General features: G+C 34.5%; 1 protein-coding gene across 2 annotated transcripts in view; it reads left to right on the top strand.

Moving 5' to 3' along the window:
• The window catches only part of LOC145683509 (uncharacterized), a 48,716-nt gene extending 26,786 nt beyond the window's left edge, over nt 1-21,930 (top strand). Inside the window, exons 4-5 of one of the 2 annotated variants that reach the window (XM_081754851.1) lie at nt 6,525-6,640; nt 21,760-21,930. In XM_081754851.1, the coding sequence (XP_081610977.1) occupies nt 6,525-6,640; nt 21,760-21,762 (119 nt within the window). In that variant the 3' untranslated portion in view covers nt 21,763-21,930. Of the gene's footprint in view, nt 1-6,524; nt 6,731-21,759 lie in introns of those variants that run through there. The other variant, XM_081754850.1, reaches the window with a different exon arrangement.
• Nucleotides 21,931-22,214: the final 284 nt, after the last annotated feature.

Here is a 22,214-nt window from a genome sequence, read left to right as displayed (position 1 = left end):
AGGGGGCACTCTCAGAGCTCCGGGGAGGCAGTGCCCCCCAAAAAGCATGTATGGAAGAAACACTGGGTATTATATATGACGTAGTGATGGGCAGTGGGAATATTCCCGGTGGTGGAAGGAATTTAAAAAACGGGAATATTCCCGGGTTTTTTCCTCGCCTATAAATTTGCGATAAGGAATTTATTTCCATTTGTTTACTTTATCTTCCAAATTATTAGAACAATTTGACTAATTTCTTTAATTTAATATATTGTGATTAACTTCTAGAATTTATGTTTTAAAGACTTTGGAGGTTAAAAAGTTTAAAATTCTTTGACTATACTTTATATAACTAATAATATGATTTTGCATTTCCATTTGCACTAAAAAGTAAGGGAATTGTTTAGTATTGAGGAGCCAAAAGTAGCAAAAAGTAGGATGATTTACGGAAGAAATGAGTTGATAGTGGTGTTCAAGTAGTGAAGAAAGTATCGAATACATTTTTGGGGGGGCAGTAGGGGATTTGTACAAATCGTAAAGGTAAGTGGAAGTGTTTTATGTAAGAAAGGAAAAGGAATTGTTGGTAAAGAAGATATAAAACAACATGCTTGCACTCGTTAACGCTCGCTCTGCAATGCTGTCTGAATTTAATGTTGGTAACGTAATTTAACATATGAAAGCATAAAACAACCGCATCGGAATAGAATATCGCAAAGAAAAATGTAGGTGCAAAAACTGCCCCTCAATGCTGAACAATAGCTAAAATTAGCAAAGTACTAGTTTACAAATGATGAAAAGGAACCATTTTGTAAAATAATATAGAATTATGTAGACATAGAGATGAAATACTATTAATAACCCTGAACCACCGTTACTAATAGACTTCGGATTGTCTCCTTTCTCTGACTCGAATTTCTGAAGAGGTACTCGGACATCTCTTACATGTGAATTAACGCATGAAATTTCGAGAAATGGGCAGGAAGAAAGGTTGTGTGTGGCAATGTTACATGCAAAATTATAAAGATAAGAAAGTATCTTGCAAATATTGTGAACATACATATTTATGCGCAAATGTTGACAAAATTGTTTATAACATTTAAAAATTTAATATGTTTATAATATCCGTAGTAGAGTCAAGTTTAGAAAAGCCAGTTACATGTAAATTTAAACTGTTTAGCGGTATAAAGTATGTGGACTTACTATACCATTTTTGAAACATATTTACTTTCATAGGACATATTGTATATAAATATCCATTTATGCGTACCCTCTAAATATAATAGAATATTAATAAAATAGCATCGGTCAGAATATACATTTAAAGACTCCTCTGGGGACAACAGTAATAACATACTGTGATATAAAAACGAATTTATCTTTGAAATTATAATATAGTAATAGAATGCAATTTTCTTTGTAATTGTACATAAATTCTTGAAAATTGTCATTTTTGGGAATCTTCCCGGGAATTTACCCATCACTAACATGAAGTAGAAGAAATAATAATTTCTTAATTATAAGAATATTAAGTGTATTTTGTTTATTAAAAACCTCTTTGCATTATTTTATCCTGATAGAATAAAAAACTGGGCATTTTTTATTCAGTTGTTCTTAAATTCATAATTTTATTCACAATTAATTTACTTTCCTTGAGTTTATCACGCTTTTCTCTTTTTTGAGGCCACGTGGTGGAACAGCGTACAAGTTAAAGTCAACTCGAATCACATTCATTTCTTACACAATACTCTAAAAAGATAAATTGTCCAACATTCGTTTACTTTAAAATGAGCTCCATCGTGAAATATTGGTCTGGACGCATCTTCGTCACAGAAGACCCAGTATCGATTCTTGATTGACGATCACATGATTTGAATCTAACTTTAAGCTATTTGTCCACGTGTCATATATAGCTGAAATGGACGCTAAACTCTATAACCAACTAACGAATTAGCAGATAAAGTTAAGCAAGATAGTAGTAATAGCAACAGTATAGTCAGAAGAATATTGGTAAATGTTCTCTTAGGAAAGCCAGCTTATTATTAAGTTTATCTTTTTACTACTCGAAATCTGAATCTTATGCTTTAAAATATACATGGTATACACTGATCTATGTTCTACGCAATATTAATTCGTTGATTGATTGATTAATCAATTGGAGAGTTTGCAATCGGTTTTAAAGTCCAACCAATAAAAACAATGAATATTTTTCTGTTCGCAGTTGGAAACAAGGATGACTTAGTAGGTTTTTTTATTTGAATGGTATGCCGCTTTATGAGCTAAGACTGATTAAATCATTTCACATATAAATCCTGATCTTGTCAATACCTAAATTTTTATCTTTGAATTACAAATTGTACGTTTACCTCAATTTAACAACCATAATCTTCAAGGAACATGATCGTTACTTTTTCTACGTTCTGCATCATCGGTACAAGAACAAAACAAAGACGTCTCTTTATGTTTCATTCCAGGGCTCAAGTATGAAATATAGATTGTGTTTATCAGCTTGGAATTCTGTTTTCTGATTATAAAAATATAAAATTAAAATCATTTCCTCTCTGGTTTGTTCTCTCACACTTCTTCGGTAAGTAAAGAAGATGAAGGAAGTAGTATTCAGGAGAAACATAGATTTCTTGACTGTTCCTGGTGTTAACTAATCAGATAATGATACATACCAGATGGTCGTATATCAAATTCGTAGTTTTCAGGCGGAATAGCTGGTAAGAATTTATACAACAATTATGTCTATATAGTTTGCCGAAACGCATTTTGGCCAATTAGAACCAATGGAATTTTCGCTCTGCTCTTTACTTATTTGATGAGAGGCAATCATGGAAAATCAGAATAGTCGTAATGCTTATAAGACATTTCGAGAGCAATATTACTTCCCGGCCAAGTAGATCTTTGATGCTACTAGAGAACAATGATGCACCTCATTGCACTTTATATTCAGCCTATGGAATAAGGCCTCTATTCGAAGATTATTCGTTCATTAGACTTTGTTTCTAAAGTATTTTTGAGCAGTGCGAATAGCAAAATAACCTATATCTGATGTTTTTGTATGAATATAATTAAGGTACTACCAGTTCGTATTTGCGTAAAACTGTGCATCTACCATCTATTATTAGACGACTGCAACCATTCCTCAACTTTTCTGAACGAACTTTATTCAAAAGGCCGAACAACATTTTGATATATTGTCTAGCTATCAGTAGTTCTATAATAAAGTGGTATGTAGAGCCCAGTATTCAGTTGTTTTTAAAATACTGGCTTTTTAGTTGTTCTTAGATTCATTTTGGGGGTCATTTTGACCCCATGACTTTTTCTTGTTTTTTTTTCAACATTGTTTTGAAATTCTTGTTTGAAACGTACTGCTAGGACCATAATCAATATTTTCAAGCGATATTTTCATATTGATTTCCCATTTAGATAGAAGGGCTCTATCTTTGTATTAACAGTAAGTGAATATTGTACTTAAATTTCATAAACATTAATCTCCCTTACGAGGGTCACTACGAAAGTTTTGAGGTACGCATTGTTGAGACACAGTATTTGAATTCAAACAATTGCATTCGGTAGTGGTATCCGGAGCGAAGAAGTCAAGCAAGTTTCAACTCGCCTCGATACGGCCACTCCGATACGGCCACTCCGAATGCGATCTTTGATCCCGGGGAACAGTGGAGTGGCCGTATCACTTTCACTTGTTTGTTGATTTGAGCAGTATTCGGTTGTCTAGAATGGAGCTCGATAGGGAACATTTTCGGGCAATGATCCTTTACGATTTCAAAAGTGGTTTGAACGAAACACAAAGCCTTGACTACAAGGGGGCATTTGGGGACCTCACTCCTTTCCGTGATACAGTGTTTGGGTGGTTTGGTGAATTCAGAAGAGGCCGGACATCGCTTAAAGAGCTGGACGTCCGGCAACAGCTGTGTCAGATGAAAACATTGCCGCTGTGGAACAAATGATTCGAGAAAATCCTCGAAACCCTTTCAAGGACATTGAATCTACAGTGAACATTGGATCGCCAGCAGTAACAAAAATTCTTCATGATCATCTTCGGCTCAGGAAGGTTTCATCTCGTTGGGTGCCTCACACTTTGACTGAACAGCAGAAGCGCATGCGTGTAGAATGGTGTAAAGAAATGCTTGCAAGATTTGATGGAGGCAATTCTCGACGTTTCTCTTACATTGTTACTGGTGATGAGACTTCGGTCTATCAATTTGACCCTCGTCAGTCTACTGTTTGGATCTTTCCAGACGAAAATCCACCCACGAAATTGAAGCGACCGCGAAGTGTGGGGAAGAAGATGGTCGCAACTTTCTTCTCCAAATCTGGTCATGTTGCAACTGTTCCACTTGAAGAGAAAAGGACTGTTACTGCTCAGTGGTACACCACTGTTTGCCTAATAAAAGCGTTCCCGAAGCTTCGGGAACGGCCTCCAAGAACTGGATTGCGTGGGATCCTGCTTCATCATGACAACGCGTCCGCATACACGGCCAACATCACAATTCAGTTTACAGAATCTACGGAGGTCAAACTTATGACTCATCCGCCGTATAGCCCTGACCTGGCCCCGTGTGATTTTTTTCTGTTCCCCGGGATCAAAGATCGCATTCGCTTGAAGAGATTTTGCAGCCCTGAAGAAGCTGTAGTGGATTACGAGAATGAACATTCAACACTTGAAGAAAAAGACTGGCAAGACTGCTTCCAAAAGTGGTTTTCGAGGTTGCAAAAGTATGTACAGTGTAATGGTGAATACTTTGAGAAAATGTAAGTGTTAAATTGATTTTAAGTATACATCTCAAAACTTTCGTAGTGACCCTCCTATACTTTAAAAAATATAACTTTATTATCAATTTATCATATCAAATGGCTATTTTTGCATACTTTGATATACATTGCAAAATTTATACAAATAGGTAAACTCTTCATCTTTTGTGTACAAGGGTTTCAAACTTGTCACCCCCACATCCGCGTACAATGTTAATCCTGTTCCTCTAAAATAAGTTCCTGCAAAATTTCATCGTTTGTGAGACCACTTATCTTTCAACAGACTGTTTCGACCACATAACAATAACCTATCAAACTGAACGCAGTCTCGAGACATTAGTTTTCTGACGTAATGTAAATCTCCCAGCAATTAGAGAATCATCAAGCCTTTTTCTTACACTTTCTCTTATTCTTATTACTCTTTTCCGTTTACTATTTCTTCTTCTTCTTCTTCTTGTGCTTATAAAAGAAAGTTTAGTAACTATCATGACTTAAATATGAACCGTTGTACAAAATTCCACAAAACTCCACCAATTCAGTCATCCTTAGACGACCCTATAATTAGATGATAAAAAATTTTCGCTTGTATAAATTGAAAATCAGAAGTAGTAATGAGTCATGTGCCCGTTATTTGTTGTAATATTACAAAATATTTAATTACATGTCAGGAAAAGACTGTATTGGTTTGTTTGGTTGTTAAAATCTAATATACGAGACATATATGGAAAGTAAGTTCCTATGGTCTGCTAAATGAATGACAAACATAAGAGGAACTGGACTTTATTATTTTGCAGGTATTTTAAAGGAATTGCACCATTCCTCTAAAGGAATTTATCGCAACGCGGCACCATGTATTGAATGTCTATGTCACAGCAATCTACTCTAGTCGACTGGAATCATGTCGTGAAACCTTTGGAACTCGCTCTGTGAAAACGTTGCGTGGCCAGGAATCGTCGTGGTGAATCTCGATAACTGAGAGATACCGTAAGAGATGTAGAGTGATATCACATGCTACACAAATGTTTAGTCCTCAGTGACGATTCCATTGCGTAACTCATCAGCCTCTTATTGGTAACTTAACAGAAAGCTCAAAGTTCACACAGCCGAGAACTAACATCATTCTTGCATACACTGGTGCTGGCTTCTAAAATTGTCTGTACTGTTTTTGGAGTATAATTTCACTTATAATCCTATCAATATATTTCACACAGATCCCCGAGGATTTCTCACGCTGGAAGTTTCTTAGTTTTGAAAAAACTGATTATCTCGCACTAACTGGGGACTACTTGCGCAAGGCAATTTTACCTATTTTATCGCAATACAATTACAATTGACTTGCCACAATTATGTAGGTGAGAAGTTATGCTGAGTATTTCCATCGTTTCCTGCGCAAGCGTGTTTTCTTTGACACTTTCAGAACTTACTTTCCAGATGCACCTACTACATTTTCATTCTTTTATGTTTGATTATAATTGTAGTTTAATATTGAACTTACATTTTTTTTTAAAAAAACGTGATATATATCACTTAGAGTGCAGCAAATTATATCACATAAAAGAAAGAACCGAAGATATATAATAACGGTCTGCGACATTTAAAAAAATGATTCTAATTAATATTTCATTAGTGAGCTTAAAAGCGTTATATTTTTTCTATAAGCAATGCTTTTAAGGCATTTAGTTGTTTCAGAATTTTACTGATCGGCACTTGAATATCATGAATAACAACTACTTTTCTAGAAATGGTTCTATATCAGTTTCGATGTTTTACAGAGATCCTGAAAAGCTGTCCAGAATTAGCAATTAAAAAATGTAAGAAACTTGGAAAAGTTTGTCGGAGTATTGAAACCAGGTTCACTAGTGGAATTGTACGATCTAAAGTCACATGTGTAAGTATGTGAAGTTTGAATGTTTAAATATATTACAAACTCGCTCTTATAAGAAACCTGTATTGTTCAGTTTAAATTAAAATTGATTCATTCAGCACAGTGGCAAAACTCATTTTAAGTTAATCCATAAGTGATGTAGTTACTGAATGCTTCTGGTATCCTAGAGAGAGGGAGTAAAATATACTATATATATCTGATTATTCATTAACACAATGAACAGTACTTTTCATAAAATTTAAGCATTTATATTGATCTATACAATATTAGAATATAGTTTATGAATAAATACAAATGCTTTGTGTATTCAATAAGAATGTGGTTAGGAGTTCTAAATAGAACAAAAATTGTTGTTTGGTTTTTTATTACAAGGACGAGTCATTCATCCAGCAATATTCTGGTACATAACTTATATGAATTCATTATAATAAAATTAAATGAGGTTAACATTCAAAGTATAGACAGTCATGTTAGGTTATCTGTAATCGCCTTTCTACCAGCCCTCAGTTCGCTGTTTATACCACGTCTTGTTATTAAAGAAACAGAAGCCATTCCTTGCTTTTTCCACTTCTTGCTGACTGGTAAAGCATCGTGGTTTCAGAGAGTACGTTATGTACTGAAGAAGGCAACAATCCAAAGCGGCAACCTCAGTACTATATGCTGGTCGTGACTCCTCTTTGATGGTGCTGAGTTACTGCAAATTTGATGTGTTTTCCGAGTGAAGTGGGAATTATTCATTATCCTTTTCAGTAGGGTGGGCTTTCGTTTCACCACTGAAGGATATAATAGCATAGTTCAACACACATCCACCCGTGCTGTTCGAAACAAAGATCCGCATTATTGGCACAATGATAGAGGTTTATTAAATGTTAATTACTTCCCCATAAACCTATCTCACACAGAGAATGCGATAATACTCGAAAACGTCATTTTTGACGACAGCTTCTCGAAGATGACTATTGCTCAACAACAGTTCCTACAGATTCGAATTACGGAAAGAAACACTCACGGTTCATTTCACGTGATAATCTGTTTCGGAAAATGTACTTCACGCAGATTTTGTACTAGTTGTTAAAACATATCCATTCTCATCTTTTCCTGAGTTGAATTCAACTTACGTGGAACAGTGAAGTAGTTTCTGATTGCTTTCCCGTAAGAGTAACGCCTGTACCATGGAAGGGGAATGTTGAGTTGCTTTGATAGTCATGAGTGGATTTGTCAATGGCGTGTGTATGACCTCAGAATCTATAACCTCGGGATGGGCGGACCGTGAATGATCGTTGACATTTGCAACTTAAACATTTAGAACCAGCGGATTACTACTTCAGTGATGGATTGCAATTCCCCTTTTCTCATCACAAGTTTTTGGGATGTTGTCACAGTATTACAAGCAAGTTTGGAATCACACAACAACAGTTTAAGTATGAGACTTTGTTCAGCAGTCATCGTCACTCAGCAGTCGTTGTCTCTGTAACCAAAAAGACTTTTAAGGTTCTCACCAAGTTTCGGCTTTCGTGTTCAGTATTTCGCTTGTCAAACTATCAATGCGACTTCGTTTGGTTTTATGAAAATAGAAGACAAATCATTGATTCTTGTATAAAATAATCCACTAATAAGTGGCGTGTTCAAGTAATAATTTTAAAATTTCTTACGAATGTATAACGTAGTTTAAATAAAAGAACAATATTTTGTAGAGAATATTATACAATTACAATGGGTCAACTACTATTAACACGCAAAATATAAAAGTGGTCATTTTGAACCTTCAGCACCATTTCAAACTAACTCATGTGAGTCTAATTTTCTTCTTTATAATCATTACCTTTAAGCCATTAATATAAAAATTAGAATTTTGTTTGTTTTCTTAAAATAAAAACGAAATCTATGTAGATGTACGAAATGAATCATTTTGAACATTATTGATTATTATTATTATTATTATTATTTTATTGTCCTGTGATTGTGTCTCGAAGCTAAAGGAGGTGTCTGTGTAACTTATGGAATGAAGAAAATGAGAGAAAATGAGAAAATACCGATAAAATTGAAGCTTTCCTATTTTATTACCTGCAATCGAACCTAAGATACAACCCTCCAGAGATATACGTTTTACATATGATCCAACGTCGTACCTTAACTCTTAAAGTTTCCAGTTCTTTCATGGATATTAACCCCGAAAAATATAGCGTAAAGTTCTGGATGTATCTTGAAGTTAGAATAAATGTGTATATGAAACTTACCATATTCAAGGAAAGGTGAACGGAGATCAACAATAATCTCCCTTGCTGAGGATATTGTTAAAAACTTGTATAAGTTTTCTTACACTATAGTCTTCAGGAAATACATGAAAACTTCTTCAGGTTTTGAAAGAGTACTAAGACAATAATGAAACAAGTGTTTTTGGTACTAATTGACACAGTAGAAGGGATATTACAGCTTCAATCCACTTCCATAATAAGCAATTATATACAACAAATATAACCAAAATCGCAGACAACATCTCTTATTTCATACCAACCTAAGAGAAGAAGAACTGATATTTCATTAACTCACACTGACGTTAGAGTTATGAGTAATGACTAACAAAATAAACGCGATACAATTTTGCTTCGCAATAAACAGAAATTTCGTATAGACATTGTAGAACAGAAATAGTGCATACATATTCTGTTAACGCTACTGTACATATCTTTTACGAGAAGTTTTATAATTAACCTTACTAAACTCTACATGAAAAAGGTAAGTGTCAGATCACGAGTGTAAGGTAAACCAAACTCTACATTTGTTACTGTAACATAAAATCAACTGTGTATCATATACAAAAATGGTTTCTAAGTAAGCTGTATTATACTTGTCCTGGATAAACAAAACGAACAAATCGATAAGATGGTTTTTGATTCTCATGTACAGTATGATATCCCAAATATAAGGGAGTTATGTTATTATTTTTTAAAAACATATTACAAAACAAACTTGATTTTTTTAAAAGAATAATCGAATATGTTGTTCATAATACGCAATGTATTATAGACCTATTAGACCTATATAGGGGAAGGTCGTCTGGTATCGGACACCTTAGCTTTTTTAGTCTGTCAGGCTGAAAAATACCTATATCCAATTACTTAATGCACAAAACGATACCTTGGTATCTTATACACAACATGCTAAAGACGATTTGATAGGTAGAAACTAATAATATTTATTTTTGTAAAAAATCAAAGATAATAGAAATTAGCGTCCTTAAAAAGTGGAGGGTGGTATCGGACAAACATAAAACTATAGATAATCGCTCTTTTGAGGTAATTTAATAAACCAATTACTTACAGAACAACTTACAATTGCTAGCTGTTTACTTACAGGAGTTCTTATACACAAAATACAGTTTTATTAGGCTTTGAAACAGCCTAAAATAAAAGTAAAACACAAATTTCAAACTTCTGAGTCTCATCTCCACTTATTTTTTATTGTAACACAAATCACAATGATAAAACAGTTTGTCATCAACATTTGCATATTGTTCATGGACCCAGTCTTTATATACGTTACACTATATCCAATCTTCATCGAAAGACTTCCCACAGATTATGATGTTTAGTTTTTCAGCAAGTTTGTAAGTTAGTTTTAATAATTCTGGTTTGCTTAGTGGCATTAGTTGACTATCCAAAGCCTTTACATGATTGTATAGTGTTTCCTCTTGGTCGCGATCAAACGTTCTACTAAACGTGCCTTTGTTATCCGAGAAGCAAGGCTTCTTTTCCTTTCAACGTTTTTTTTCTTTTTTTGACACAATCTCCTAATGTACTCTTAGGAACACTAGATCTAAAACCAGCTACACGTAGTGCCATTTATTTGGAAATAACTTTATCCATGGCCAACCTTATATTTTCTTCATCCCAATTGCCATGTACTTTCCCAATGGTTTCCTGAAAAAACCAGAAACGTCATGTTTATTTACCAATGTAATGTCCGATACCACCCGATTCCACTTTGTCCGATACCAGCCGAACGACTTGCAACGTATGAATGGCTATCTACCGGATTGTAACAACACGAATGCAACTATACTCCTAAATTATAATATATACATCCTAATAAATGTTGTGATAACAATAATATATCAAAACACTTATTTTGTAATAAGTTATAGCCACATAAATCTATCTCCATGCACCTGATCACTCGCAAAAATACAAAAACCTTGAAGCACGAGACACACCGTTCATGGGACAAATCCACTATGGTGTGGGCTTGGTTAATTCATTCCGATCAACTCACTGTAAGCTTATTAGGTGTAGTCCTAAGCGGGAAATAACGAAAACTGCTTTTGTCCGATACCACCCGCTGTCCGATACCAGACGACCTTCTCCTATATCAATACAGTATTTTTCTATTATAAATCGACACTTACTCTAAGCCCATCTCCGCTAAGTGAAAAAAATGTAAACAAATATGAAAATGAAATTTATTATCAAGCTTAAAGCCACAATTAATTACTTTATAACATTTACATAATTGGTCATTAAATCGCAATTATCTCATTTATTTTTGTTACTATCATCGTGTAAATTATCATATTTTGTGCCGTCTACCACATACGAGATAAAAAAAAAACACTTTGAAAACGCGTCAACAAAGCATTCTTTTAGTTTCTACAATTAGAATATCTTAGACCTAGGAACATAGAGACCACGCCATGGAGAAAAGATACTGGTTACAATAGGAGACAACACCTTCAAGAATTTGTTTCTGTTGGTACATTCCAATACATCCCAATACAAATATTGATTCCTATTGTGTTTATTACTAATATGTTATGTCATAATTATGTTTTAAAGTGCAATTACAATAGATGTGATTCAAGCCATTTAGAAGATTGGATTTCCAATTAAGGATAAGAAACAAAATTAAATCAAATTAAACATATGAGTGTTTATGCCAATATTAATTATAGTTCTTTGAACATATGTACAAACATACACACTTCGAATCAAAACCCATTCTAATATTTTAACTTTGTTAACTAAAACCAGATAATTACATTTTCATCCTCAATATTGTTTATCGATCTCAAATTACAAAAAATATATAGCACGCAATGGAAATACAATTATTATTGTGTTACAATAGCTTCAGGAAAATTAAAATTGCCCACAACAAATATATTTTAATGAGTGGCAAACACAACATACAGTGTTTCATTATTAGATAATATTAATCATACTTTACCAATTCAGTTGTAGGTCGGAAATTCACCGCTGAAACAATAACAGCCTTCATACTGAAGTATAGTGCACTCTTTTTAAATTTATCAGTACTAATGTCTATAATTTCCGCTTAGTATTAGTATCATCCAAAACAAAAATGAATACACAATATTTACCATTAGTTGCTCTATTATTACATTAGTTTTCGATAATTTTATTGTTTGTTATATTATCATATAACGATATATCTATTATTACAATTAAATCATAATTTTGTGCAAAAATATCAAGAAACAGGGAATACAGTTTCGTGTTCATGCTCTTCACATTTTGATTAAAAAAATCAATAACATGAAGCGACTTTATGAGAATAATGATACATTAAAAATCATATGCATCATACAAAGTTTTAAATGCTATGATCGGCACGTCTTTTACGAGTTACATTTCCAGTTTCATTAACTCATTATTAATCGTTTTGCTACTCTAGTTTCGTTTTCTTAGACTTTTATAATATTCACTTTGTGTAGCTTATATATGTATAGAGTTTCGCATGTAGTATAACCGAAATGAATGGTGCAATATTCCTTTTTGCTTTCGTTTTCTATACATAAAACTTTTCCTTGTCACAATGACAGCCACTGTGATACATCTTGATTTATGGACTGGTATTTTATCATACCTGGATATCTGCAATAACACTAATATCCAAGGCAGAACTTTAATATTTTAAAGATATTAACTTTAAGGATTTTTTTTCTATGAGCTTTCCGACATACCAGCATTTTAAAGTGTATTACGCCTTCAGTATTGACTCAATGCATCTAGTTGTATTCTTGTAGCAGGCATCTCTTTTTTAAATTTATATTTTTCTGGTTTAAACTTTAAATTAAATGTTTGCTGATATTTTCATTCAATTCATATCTATATAAAATGATGACATGATTGAAGCATATAGGAGTATAATGTTTACTAATAACAAAATACATTTTGAAAATACATTGACCGTCATAAATTAAGTAACAAAGACAAAAAGTGCAATGAGAAAGAAATAACGGGTGTAGAGTGTTGAAATGGAGACAAAATGGATGTCACAATACAACGACCATTCATGAATGGTCTGTGAAAGATTGTGCGGAAGAACTCGTGATTATGCTGCCTTCACACGACATCGTAAAGTACTAGGTACGGGCGATAGGTCATGAGCTCACAGAATTGTTGGTTGACAGTGTGTGTAGAAAGCAGGTTCAAGTCTAATAGAGTGAAACAGGCGAATATGATAAGACATCATTTGACGGATGAATTTCGCTGGTGTCCCATCGGTAGATTCGAAGTAGGGCAGCGTCAGGCTGACGTGGTCCAGTGGCTCAATATCGATCGAGCAGTGATCAGCAGGTTATGAAGCAAATTCCAGAGAACGCGAAATGCTTCGAGAAGATATAGTGGCGGTCGACCTCGATTGACATCGGCCAGAGATGATCGATATATCCGTTTGACAAGTCGAAGAAACTGGTATGAAACAATCACACATGTGCGTATGGAAGTTGTTGCTACCACTGGAGTTCTCTAGTAAACAGTACAGTACGCAGGCGACTTCAGGAAAGTGGATTGCATTTACACGTATTGCTGGAACGTATTAACATTTTAAGTAGCCCAAAGACTACAAAAAAAGGCATCTTTGAAAGCATTCTTGCACTATAAAACAAATTACGAGTAATTTTAAAATATTTTGCAGTTTAGCTACGTTATTTGCACTATATTTAGAATAATATTTAGCAATTTATTTAAGTGGGCAACACTGCTTAAAATAATGTAACTGCTACTTATTGTAATTAAAGCCACCAAAAACTATTACTGTAATATTATAGAAGCAAAGAAAAGCAACAATCATTAAAAAATATAACACAATACATCATTTGAAGCAGAATATCGATCACTATCTATTTGTTTGGTATCTTTGAAACGGTTTGAAACAACAGTAATTGTTGTAAATGGCATTATGATCATTTAAGTGTTTTGGAAACATCTACATGATGAGAGGTGATATGTTAGAGAGTTTTAGTAGTAAAGTCTTTAGAGAAATTTAAATTTTCCATTTCTTGTAACTTTGTTCCTCCATTCTTTCGAAATACATTATACCATGATCATAGTATTTGACGCTAACATACAATCGATGCGCATTGCACAGTCCATGACATTTGAGTTATTAGAGATCTCCAAAATGTTGATGTTTGTGATACTGTATTGGCCTTCGTTACACTGAATAATTTATGTGGTATTGTGGTTTTATTTAATATCTAAATTACAAATACGTTATACCATACGTAGTGCAGTTTGAGAAAATACAATTTTATGTTGTGTTAGCAACACTGCTTGTTTATCTAGAGTATTGCAGAGTATCTAGAAGAACTTCCTCTTCAATATTTCACACAACTTAGTACAAAATTTCAGCTGATGATAGAATTATGATGTTAAGACTTAAAGGGAAAACGAAGGAACTAGTGGTGATACAGCCATATGCAAAGATGACTTCACATGCAACTCAAGAAGTAAAGGAATGTTATGAGAAAATAGAAGAAATTATAGATCGGGAGAAGAGTACTGCATGCGTAATTCTAATGGGAGATGTCAATGCAGTTGTGAGAGAAAAACAGGAAGGTAGTATCGTAGACAAATATTGGTTAGGCGAAAAAATGAAAGGGGAGAGAGACTAGTGAATTTCTGTAGACAGAGTTCACTAGTAATTGGGAACACTTGGTTCAATCAGCACAAGAGAAGAATATATACATGGAAATCACCAATAGACGGCGGAAGATATCAGATAGACTGTTATGATTCAGGACATGTATCGTAACAGCTTAAAGAACGCGAAGCCCCTTCCCGGGGTTGATATTTTCTCTGATCATATACTCGTGCTGACCGAAGTAGGTATTCAACTGAAAAATGTAAGCAGAAGAAAAGTAGGCAACCAAGTGTTGAATACTGACAAGTTGAAAAACGAGGAAATAAGAAAACTTTTCGCTGAAAATTTTGAAGAAAAATGTTCAAACGAGGAAAGGATAGACGCAGGTAGTAACGCACGGTAGGAACATTTAAACGTTGCCTACAGCAGGCTACAGAAGAAGCACACACAAAACGACTAAGAAACGATGGGCTACAGAGCAAATGTTGCAGAAAATAGGGGAGAGGAAAACGTGGAAACTGGTTGATGCAGAAGAGAGCAGAAAGATGTAGAGAAAGTTAAATAATGAATTACGAAGAGAAACAGACAGAGCGAGGGAAGAGTTTTTCAAAAGAATATGCGAGGTCATAGAAGAATTAGAAAGAGTTGGGAAATATGAGAGAATGTACAAGGAGGTAAAATCTATGGAATTTCGGAGGAAACAAGGCGGTATTACCAGGAAGTAGAAAATAAGAATGGGAAGGTGGTGTGCGATAGAAATGAGGTCATAGGAAGGTGGAAAGAATACGTTGAAAACTTATATGATCGTAGGAATAGATCTTGTAGTCTAAATGTTGAAGTAGAAAAGGAAGTAGGCGAAAATGATAAAGGATTTAGTATTATTCGGGATGAGTTTAAAAACGCTATATCCGAGATTAGGAATGGAAAGGCAACTGGAATAGATAACATACCAATCGAATTCATTCAAAAGGTCGGAGACATGGGAAAGAAAGAATTGTTCCGACTATGCAATGAAGTATATGAAACAGGAGAGTGACCAGAAGACTTTCTGAAGACCATCATGATACCGATGGTTAAGAAATCGAACCCAAAGAGGATTAAAGAACTATTAATCTCATATCTCACGCAGCTAAAATTCTGCTCCGAATACGGAACAGAAGGTTATATGGAAGAACAAATGAAGAAGGGAAAGAGGTGTATGGTGTATTTATTGATCTAGAAAAGGCTTTTGGCGCCGTGAATTGTGATTTGTTGCTGGGAGTCCTAACAAAGATAGTTGGAATAGAGAGTGGAGTGTTGGAATGGAAAGATAGAAGATACATAAGAAACTTATACATGAACCTACAAGTAAGTGTTAGGATAGGGGAAGAACTGACGGAAGAGAGTGCAATTGGAAGGGGAGTTCGACAAGGATCCTGCCTCTCGCCAAAACTATTTAATGTCTATCCAGAAGAGATAGTGAAAAAGAGCTTATATGATGATGACGGCATTTCGGTAGGAGGTAGAATGCATAAAATTTGCAGATGACATGGCTCTTGTTGCAGAATCTGAAAATAAGATCAATAAAATGTTAGAAAAAGTGAGGAAGGGCTTTAAAGAATATGGGATGAAAATAAATGTTAGAAAGACAAAAGTCATGGTGACTGGAACGAAGGGGTCTGTGTCAAATATAAAAGTGGGAGGGGAGAAAATATAACAAGTGAATAGTTTTCGATATCAGGGTAGTGACATGAAGTGCGAATGTGAAATAAAAACAAGGATAGAAATGGCGAAAGAACCGTTTAGGAGGAAGAAAAGTCTGTTTTGTGGGACCTTGATGAAGATTTGAGAAAAAGACTCATAAAATGCTTCGTGTGGAGTGCTGTACTGTATGGGGCGGAAACATGGGCATTACGTAAAATTGAGGAATATTGACTGGAAGCCTTCGAAATGTAGGTGTGGAGAAGAATGGAAAGAATTAGTTGAGTCGAGCGGAAAACGAATGTGAGAGTGTTAGAAATGGTCGGTGAGAAAAGAACAGTTTTAGATATTATTAGGAAGAGGAAGAGAAACTGGTTGGGACGTTGCCTAAGAAGAAATTGTATCATGAGGGACGTCCTAGAGGGTATGGTGGCAGGAAAAGGAGGGAGGGGTGAAGGAGGCTAGAATTAATGGATGATATAAAAACAGAAAGATCATACATGAAGACGAATAGGTTAGTGGAGGTCCGTGGAGCATGGAAGCTTCTCAGCTGCGACAAGTGACCTTCCAATAAGGGCAGAATACCTGTGATGATATATCGTGGATCGAAGATGATGGCTATATAGGCTATAGCCTCCCTTGGCGCTCAGGTATATACTCGATAAAATGGGCTTCAATCCTACCTTCTTTACACTGGATAAAGCGGCAAAATATGGTTTACCCACTCTTTTGGCCATCTCCTGGATCCGCGGCTGTATATATATATATATACATATATATATATATATATATATATATATATATATATATATATATATATATATATATATATATATATATATACACGAAGACACACCTATACATATACAGCCGCTGATCCAGGATATATATACAGAGAGAGAGAGAGAGAGAGAGAGAAGGCTGTATAGGGTATACATCAGCAGTGGATTTTGTTTCGGGCGAGGCTTGAGGAACGAGTAAGAAAGATTTGTGTTGTACGTGAAATACAAAAAAAAAATCGCAAATTTATTTCGGGAGGGGCTTTAGCCCGTTAACCACCCCCTAAATACACCACTGTGCACTAGTCAATCGTTCCCATATTATATTATACAGCAACGAAACAAATTTTCAGAAAAGACAATTTTAATATTTGTCAACGTCAATATTCGAGACGGGACCGAGACTTTCGAGATTGGCCTGTCTCATCTCGGTCTCGTCTCGATTTATAGAGGTCTCTCTCGGTCTCGGTCTCGTGTCGGTATATAAAATCCTTCTCGGTCTCGTCTCGGTATGTAAAAGTTTGTCTCAGTCTCGGTACCATCCCTACTTAATACTGAAAAACCATAATCTGTAACTACGATGGTAAGCCCTAAGTGCGGCTCATCTGCCAAGCTGTGTCGTCTGCGATTAAATTTCGCTAATCAATTTTCAAAAAGTTATTGTAAGAAGGGGTAGAGTTCTGGAGAGTTTTTTTTTTTTTTGTTTAAAAAGACAAGATATCGCTGTCCCTGTGTTAAACTGTACATAAGGCTACACAACTTCATTAAACTCAAATCATGACGTTTAAGCTCCATTGAATTTTAGTATTCAAAAGCTTTCGGCATGGGCCTCTTAAAATATACAAATAAACTCTATTAAAGCGTAATATGAAGATAACATTTACTGCGCCAAAGAATTTAAATGTAAAAGACGGAAGAAGAAATATATTTAAAGAAATCTATCACCTGAACAGATCGGTAATTTATTTTGTAATAAATAGATTGGTAGTACAACTGAAGCGCATGGAGGATAAAGATGTTATGTTCCATTTTCGAAACGTTGCATCCTGGCGGTTCATCACGTGTTATATGTTAGTTGTACTACGTAACACATCTAGTAAATCCTCATATGAGTGCAGAGACTGAGAAACGTTGAAGGGGCTATGTTAACGAAAAACGTTCTGAAGGTGAATTTTCAAGATATGTTCAATTTGTTACATACCGCCTGCATCCTCTAACCTATTCAATTTCTCCTTGCTTCTACATTATCATTAATTACCTTTCAATTGGAAAGATATATTTTATTCATGTTGTTTCTCGAAGTTCCGATGAATTTCTTTAATGTTCACTCAAAGTGATATATATATAAATTATCACCAAATTGTACTGACGTGCGTACATACACACTAATTACAAGCAGGTATATATATATTAGCTGAAATCATGGATCTTCGAACGAGAAGAATATGTTTATAATAGGTTTATGAGAAATATTTGAAGTCCTTCCAGTTGGAATACGTATTTCAATGAAAATTAACAACAAATATATATATAGAAGATACTCAACTTTTGACATAAATATTGAAACACACTATCCCACAGAATCGATATACTGAAAATGTCCAGCTTGAAGTGGCTGCAACATATTTTCCAAAGTTCATTGATGACAGGCATTATGTTTTCCCGACCTCGATAACTACTCATATAACTACTCGACTTTTCGACACTTTATTTTTCACTTCCCTCCTCATGATCTGTCGATGGGGATGACCTTGTACTTAAACACTGTTGGGAAAGTAACTATTCACTTAAGAAACTTTGAATTGCACACTAATATAAGTCGGACTGCATTACTTTTACATATCACTTGTTCCAACTCCCATCCTCTGGGGTGTTTTACTAGCAAAGTATTTTTTTAGATTGAAAGTTATATGTCTACCAAGTGGAGTACGAAGTAGAAATTGGATCCAGTTGACTAAAGTCGTAAGAACAGGAGAGCTTTCATGAACGCAGCATTAGAACCGCCTCCGGTTTTTATAGATCATAAACTTAATTAGTTATGTCTATCAACTTTGATTAAAATTGCTCGATACGTTTCGTAGTTAGGATGGAATATACATTCGTACACACAAATCCAAATACTTAGAGATATTTGAGAGAAACATCTTCGGTGCTACACTTGTATATTAACTGTCAAGTTAGCACGTGTCCTCACGCCTGAACTTGACATTAAATGTAATCATGGCTGTAAGTTAATTACTTGACAAGCCCAAACTATGAATTCGGCACTAATTCCACTCATTTGAAACATTTTATATTTCAATCTTCCCACCATCCATTCCGATGGGTCTGAACATTGACTTTAGCGGTATAGGGATTGTAATTCATAACCCTTTTAGACCTGCTGGTAACCTTTGTGTACATCATATTTCAAGATTAAAATAATTATTCTGGAGGATTCAAAATGGCTGGGTTTTCATGTCAGTATTCTTTGAATTTTTCTAAATCACTTTCCACTGTTTCTCCGGTGCTTTCATCTGTTATCAGGAAGCAACACACATTTCTTGTAGAGTACTTGCAGGGACTATCACTATGGACGAAGCTCAGCCCTGTAGGAAGTTTTATTCTTGACGAAACAAACTATTTGCAATAAATCCTCCTTCTGCTTTAGTGATGTGTTTTGAGTTTTTTTTAACTATGCAGATCACTATGATATTTTGGATTAATGCAATTTTGTATCTTACGTATTTCAACCCTTGGGCATGCAAAATGTTTCATCCATAGTTCTCAAAATATGACATACGCAAATAAATTGAGGTAGTGTTTCATTTGTTAAGTCAAAAAAATAATAAACCAAAGTAAAAATAAAATCGGAGAGTAAACAAAAAAATCAGGGCTGAAAGAGTTAATCTCAGCGGCAACTAGAATGTAAAAATGAAATGAAATCTTTGAGTTTTACGTCCCACGATTATGCCGGTTAGGCTAAAGAAGACGGTGATGATGAGTAATGAATGAAATGGTGGAATGAAGAAAGTGGGAAGAAACTTGAGAACCCCGAGAAAACCCACGCACATGGTTTTTGTCCACCACAAGGGACAAAACCCGGGATCAAACCCGGGACCCCTAGCACCAGAGGTGAACGCTCTACCACTGAGCCACTGCGGGCGCTAGAATGTATAGTTTGACAGTAATATCAGTCTTTTCTGCATACATTTCAATGTCAAATCTTTCCCACCACTCTACGGGTACAAATGGGAATTAAATATAGATTTAAACGATATAGAGAGTGCTGACAATCAACTTAGGACCAAGACAACTATGTATTCGATACTAATATCGGTCGTTCTTAATTATTTTTCATGTGATTATTTCCTCCACGAAGGGCACTAATGGGGCAGAACTTACATGAAAACAACATAGGAAGTGTTGCTATTCATCTCAGTGACACCGAAACTATGGGTTTTGTACTAAATCGGTGGTTTTAAATCATTTTATATGATATTCTTTTACACTCTCCCTAGCTGTGCTAGGGGTATTACCCATAAAGGAGGCTAAGCTAAAACTGAAAGGTCATCGGAACTGCTACCAATTAACTTAGGAACACTAAAAGCTATCGATTCGACCGTAACATGTGTCATTTTCAATTAATTTTACATGTCATAATTTCACACACTGCGTCATGGTGCTATTAGGGGTTTAATTTCAACTTCAGTGACATAGGTAATGACGCTCTTTATCTAAGCTACCCAGAGAACTACGGATTCGACACTAATATCGATAATTTTGATCATTTTTATATGTTTCCTTTTCCTACTCCCTAAAGGTGTGGTAGGTAGTCTTACCTGGACAGTACTCTTTTCGAGACAATAGGTAATATGTGTAGGAAATTGGTTGAAGTTGCTCCAAGCATTTAGACTTATCCTGGAACACACACACACACATGCATATGTGAAAATACACATACAACAGACTGAGAGGGGGAGAGAGGCGAAAACCTCACCACTTCCATACACAAGAACACTCTAAAATATTAAACTAACAATCTATGGAAAGAAGTTGTCTTTTGCTTCCGTACTACAACGTAATTTAGTCTCTTTAAGTGACTTGTGAGAATCGTAAATTTCCTGTGTTCATGATTTTGGGGAAGTAAGTTTTCTGTCTGGAAACGAGATCCAGTTTTGGGTATTTTGTGTTTATACCCACATGTTCTCTTTACGCTTCTGTCGATATTTCTAGAACGTAAATCCTAGTTTGTAATGAGAATATTGAAAAGTAACCTTTGTATGACAAATAGTTACAGACAAATAGTTTATATACAATTATTTCGTACTATTACATAGTTTCTTTAAATTGTACTTAACATTCACATATACTAACATAGGAACATATTGTCAATGCCCACTAAATCTCAGATCGTATATATTAAACAATAATTGTTTACATCCTGCAAAGTATATGAAAGAGAGATAGAGAGAGAGAGAGAGAGAGAGAGAGAGAGAGAGAGAGAGAGAGAGAACTGATTTATTTTAATGTAACATTGTATATAATACGCCAGTTTCTGATCATCACAATTTCCTGTTATATTTATCATTTTGCATTTTGTAATTGAATCATATACCCTGCAAACATTTCAATATTCATATATGTAAACCACTTTGTTTTTCTACTACAATAAATAATTCTCATAATCGTACAAAATAGCCGTTTTAAACTTATTAATATTTAATTATAATAACATTTTTTTCTGTAACCATAAACCATATATAAAATAAATAAAATTTTATAATTTTATAATTACAGTGACAGAAACAGGAGCTCCCTCCGGTCAGCCATTGAAACAAAATACCAATACCATATATGTTTGAAAATTACGTCTCAAAAACGCCGTACTATTACTACAGAATCTTGTTTAATTTGAAATTATTAATTTTGTATTAATGGAAGTTCATCCACCGAACTTTTTAAAACAATTAAAACACATTGGAAGAATTTAAACTATGTATAACAAACGTGAAATTATGTCGAAACTAGACGAAAGTAATTTATAAGCTGCCAATAAAGTATTAATAATTCTAAAGATTCAGAGTATTTACTTAAACTCACTATGGAACAAACTTTGTTAGGTGATATTCTCACATCTATTGTACTAATTTATTTCTTACAAAATGTACTTAACACTTTAGAGATCAAATCTGAAGATCTGTTGTTTTACTTTGGTGTCAGTTACATTTACTGGCTTACTGAATAATAAATGA

Source organism: Thermobia domestica, chromosome 4 (genome assembly GCF_964235325.1).
Source record: "Thermobia domestica chromosome 4, izTheDome1.hap1.1, whole genome shotgun sequence".
Lineage (NCBI taxonomy): Eukaryota > Metazoa > Arthropoda > Insecta > Zygentoma > Lepismatidae > Thermobia > Thermobia domestica.
This window is presented reverse-complemented; position numbering and strand designations above follow the sequence as displayed.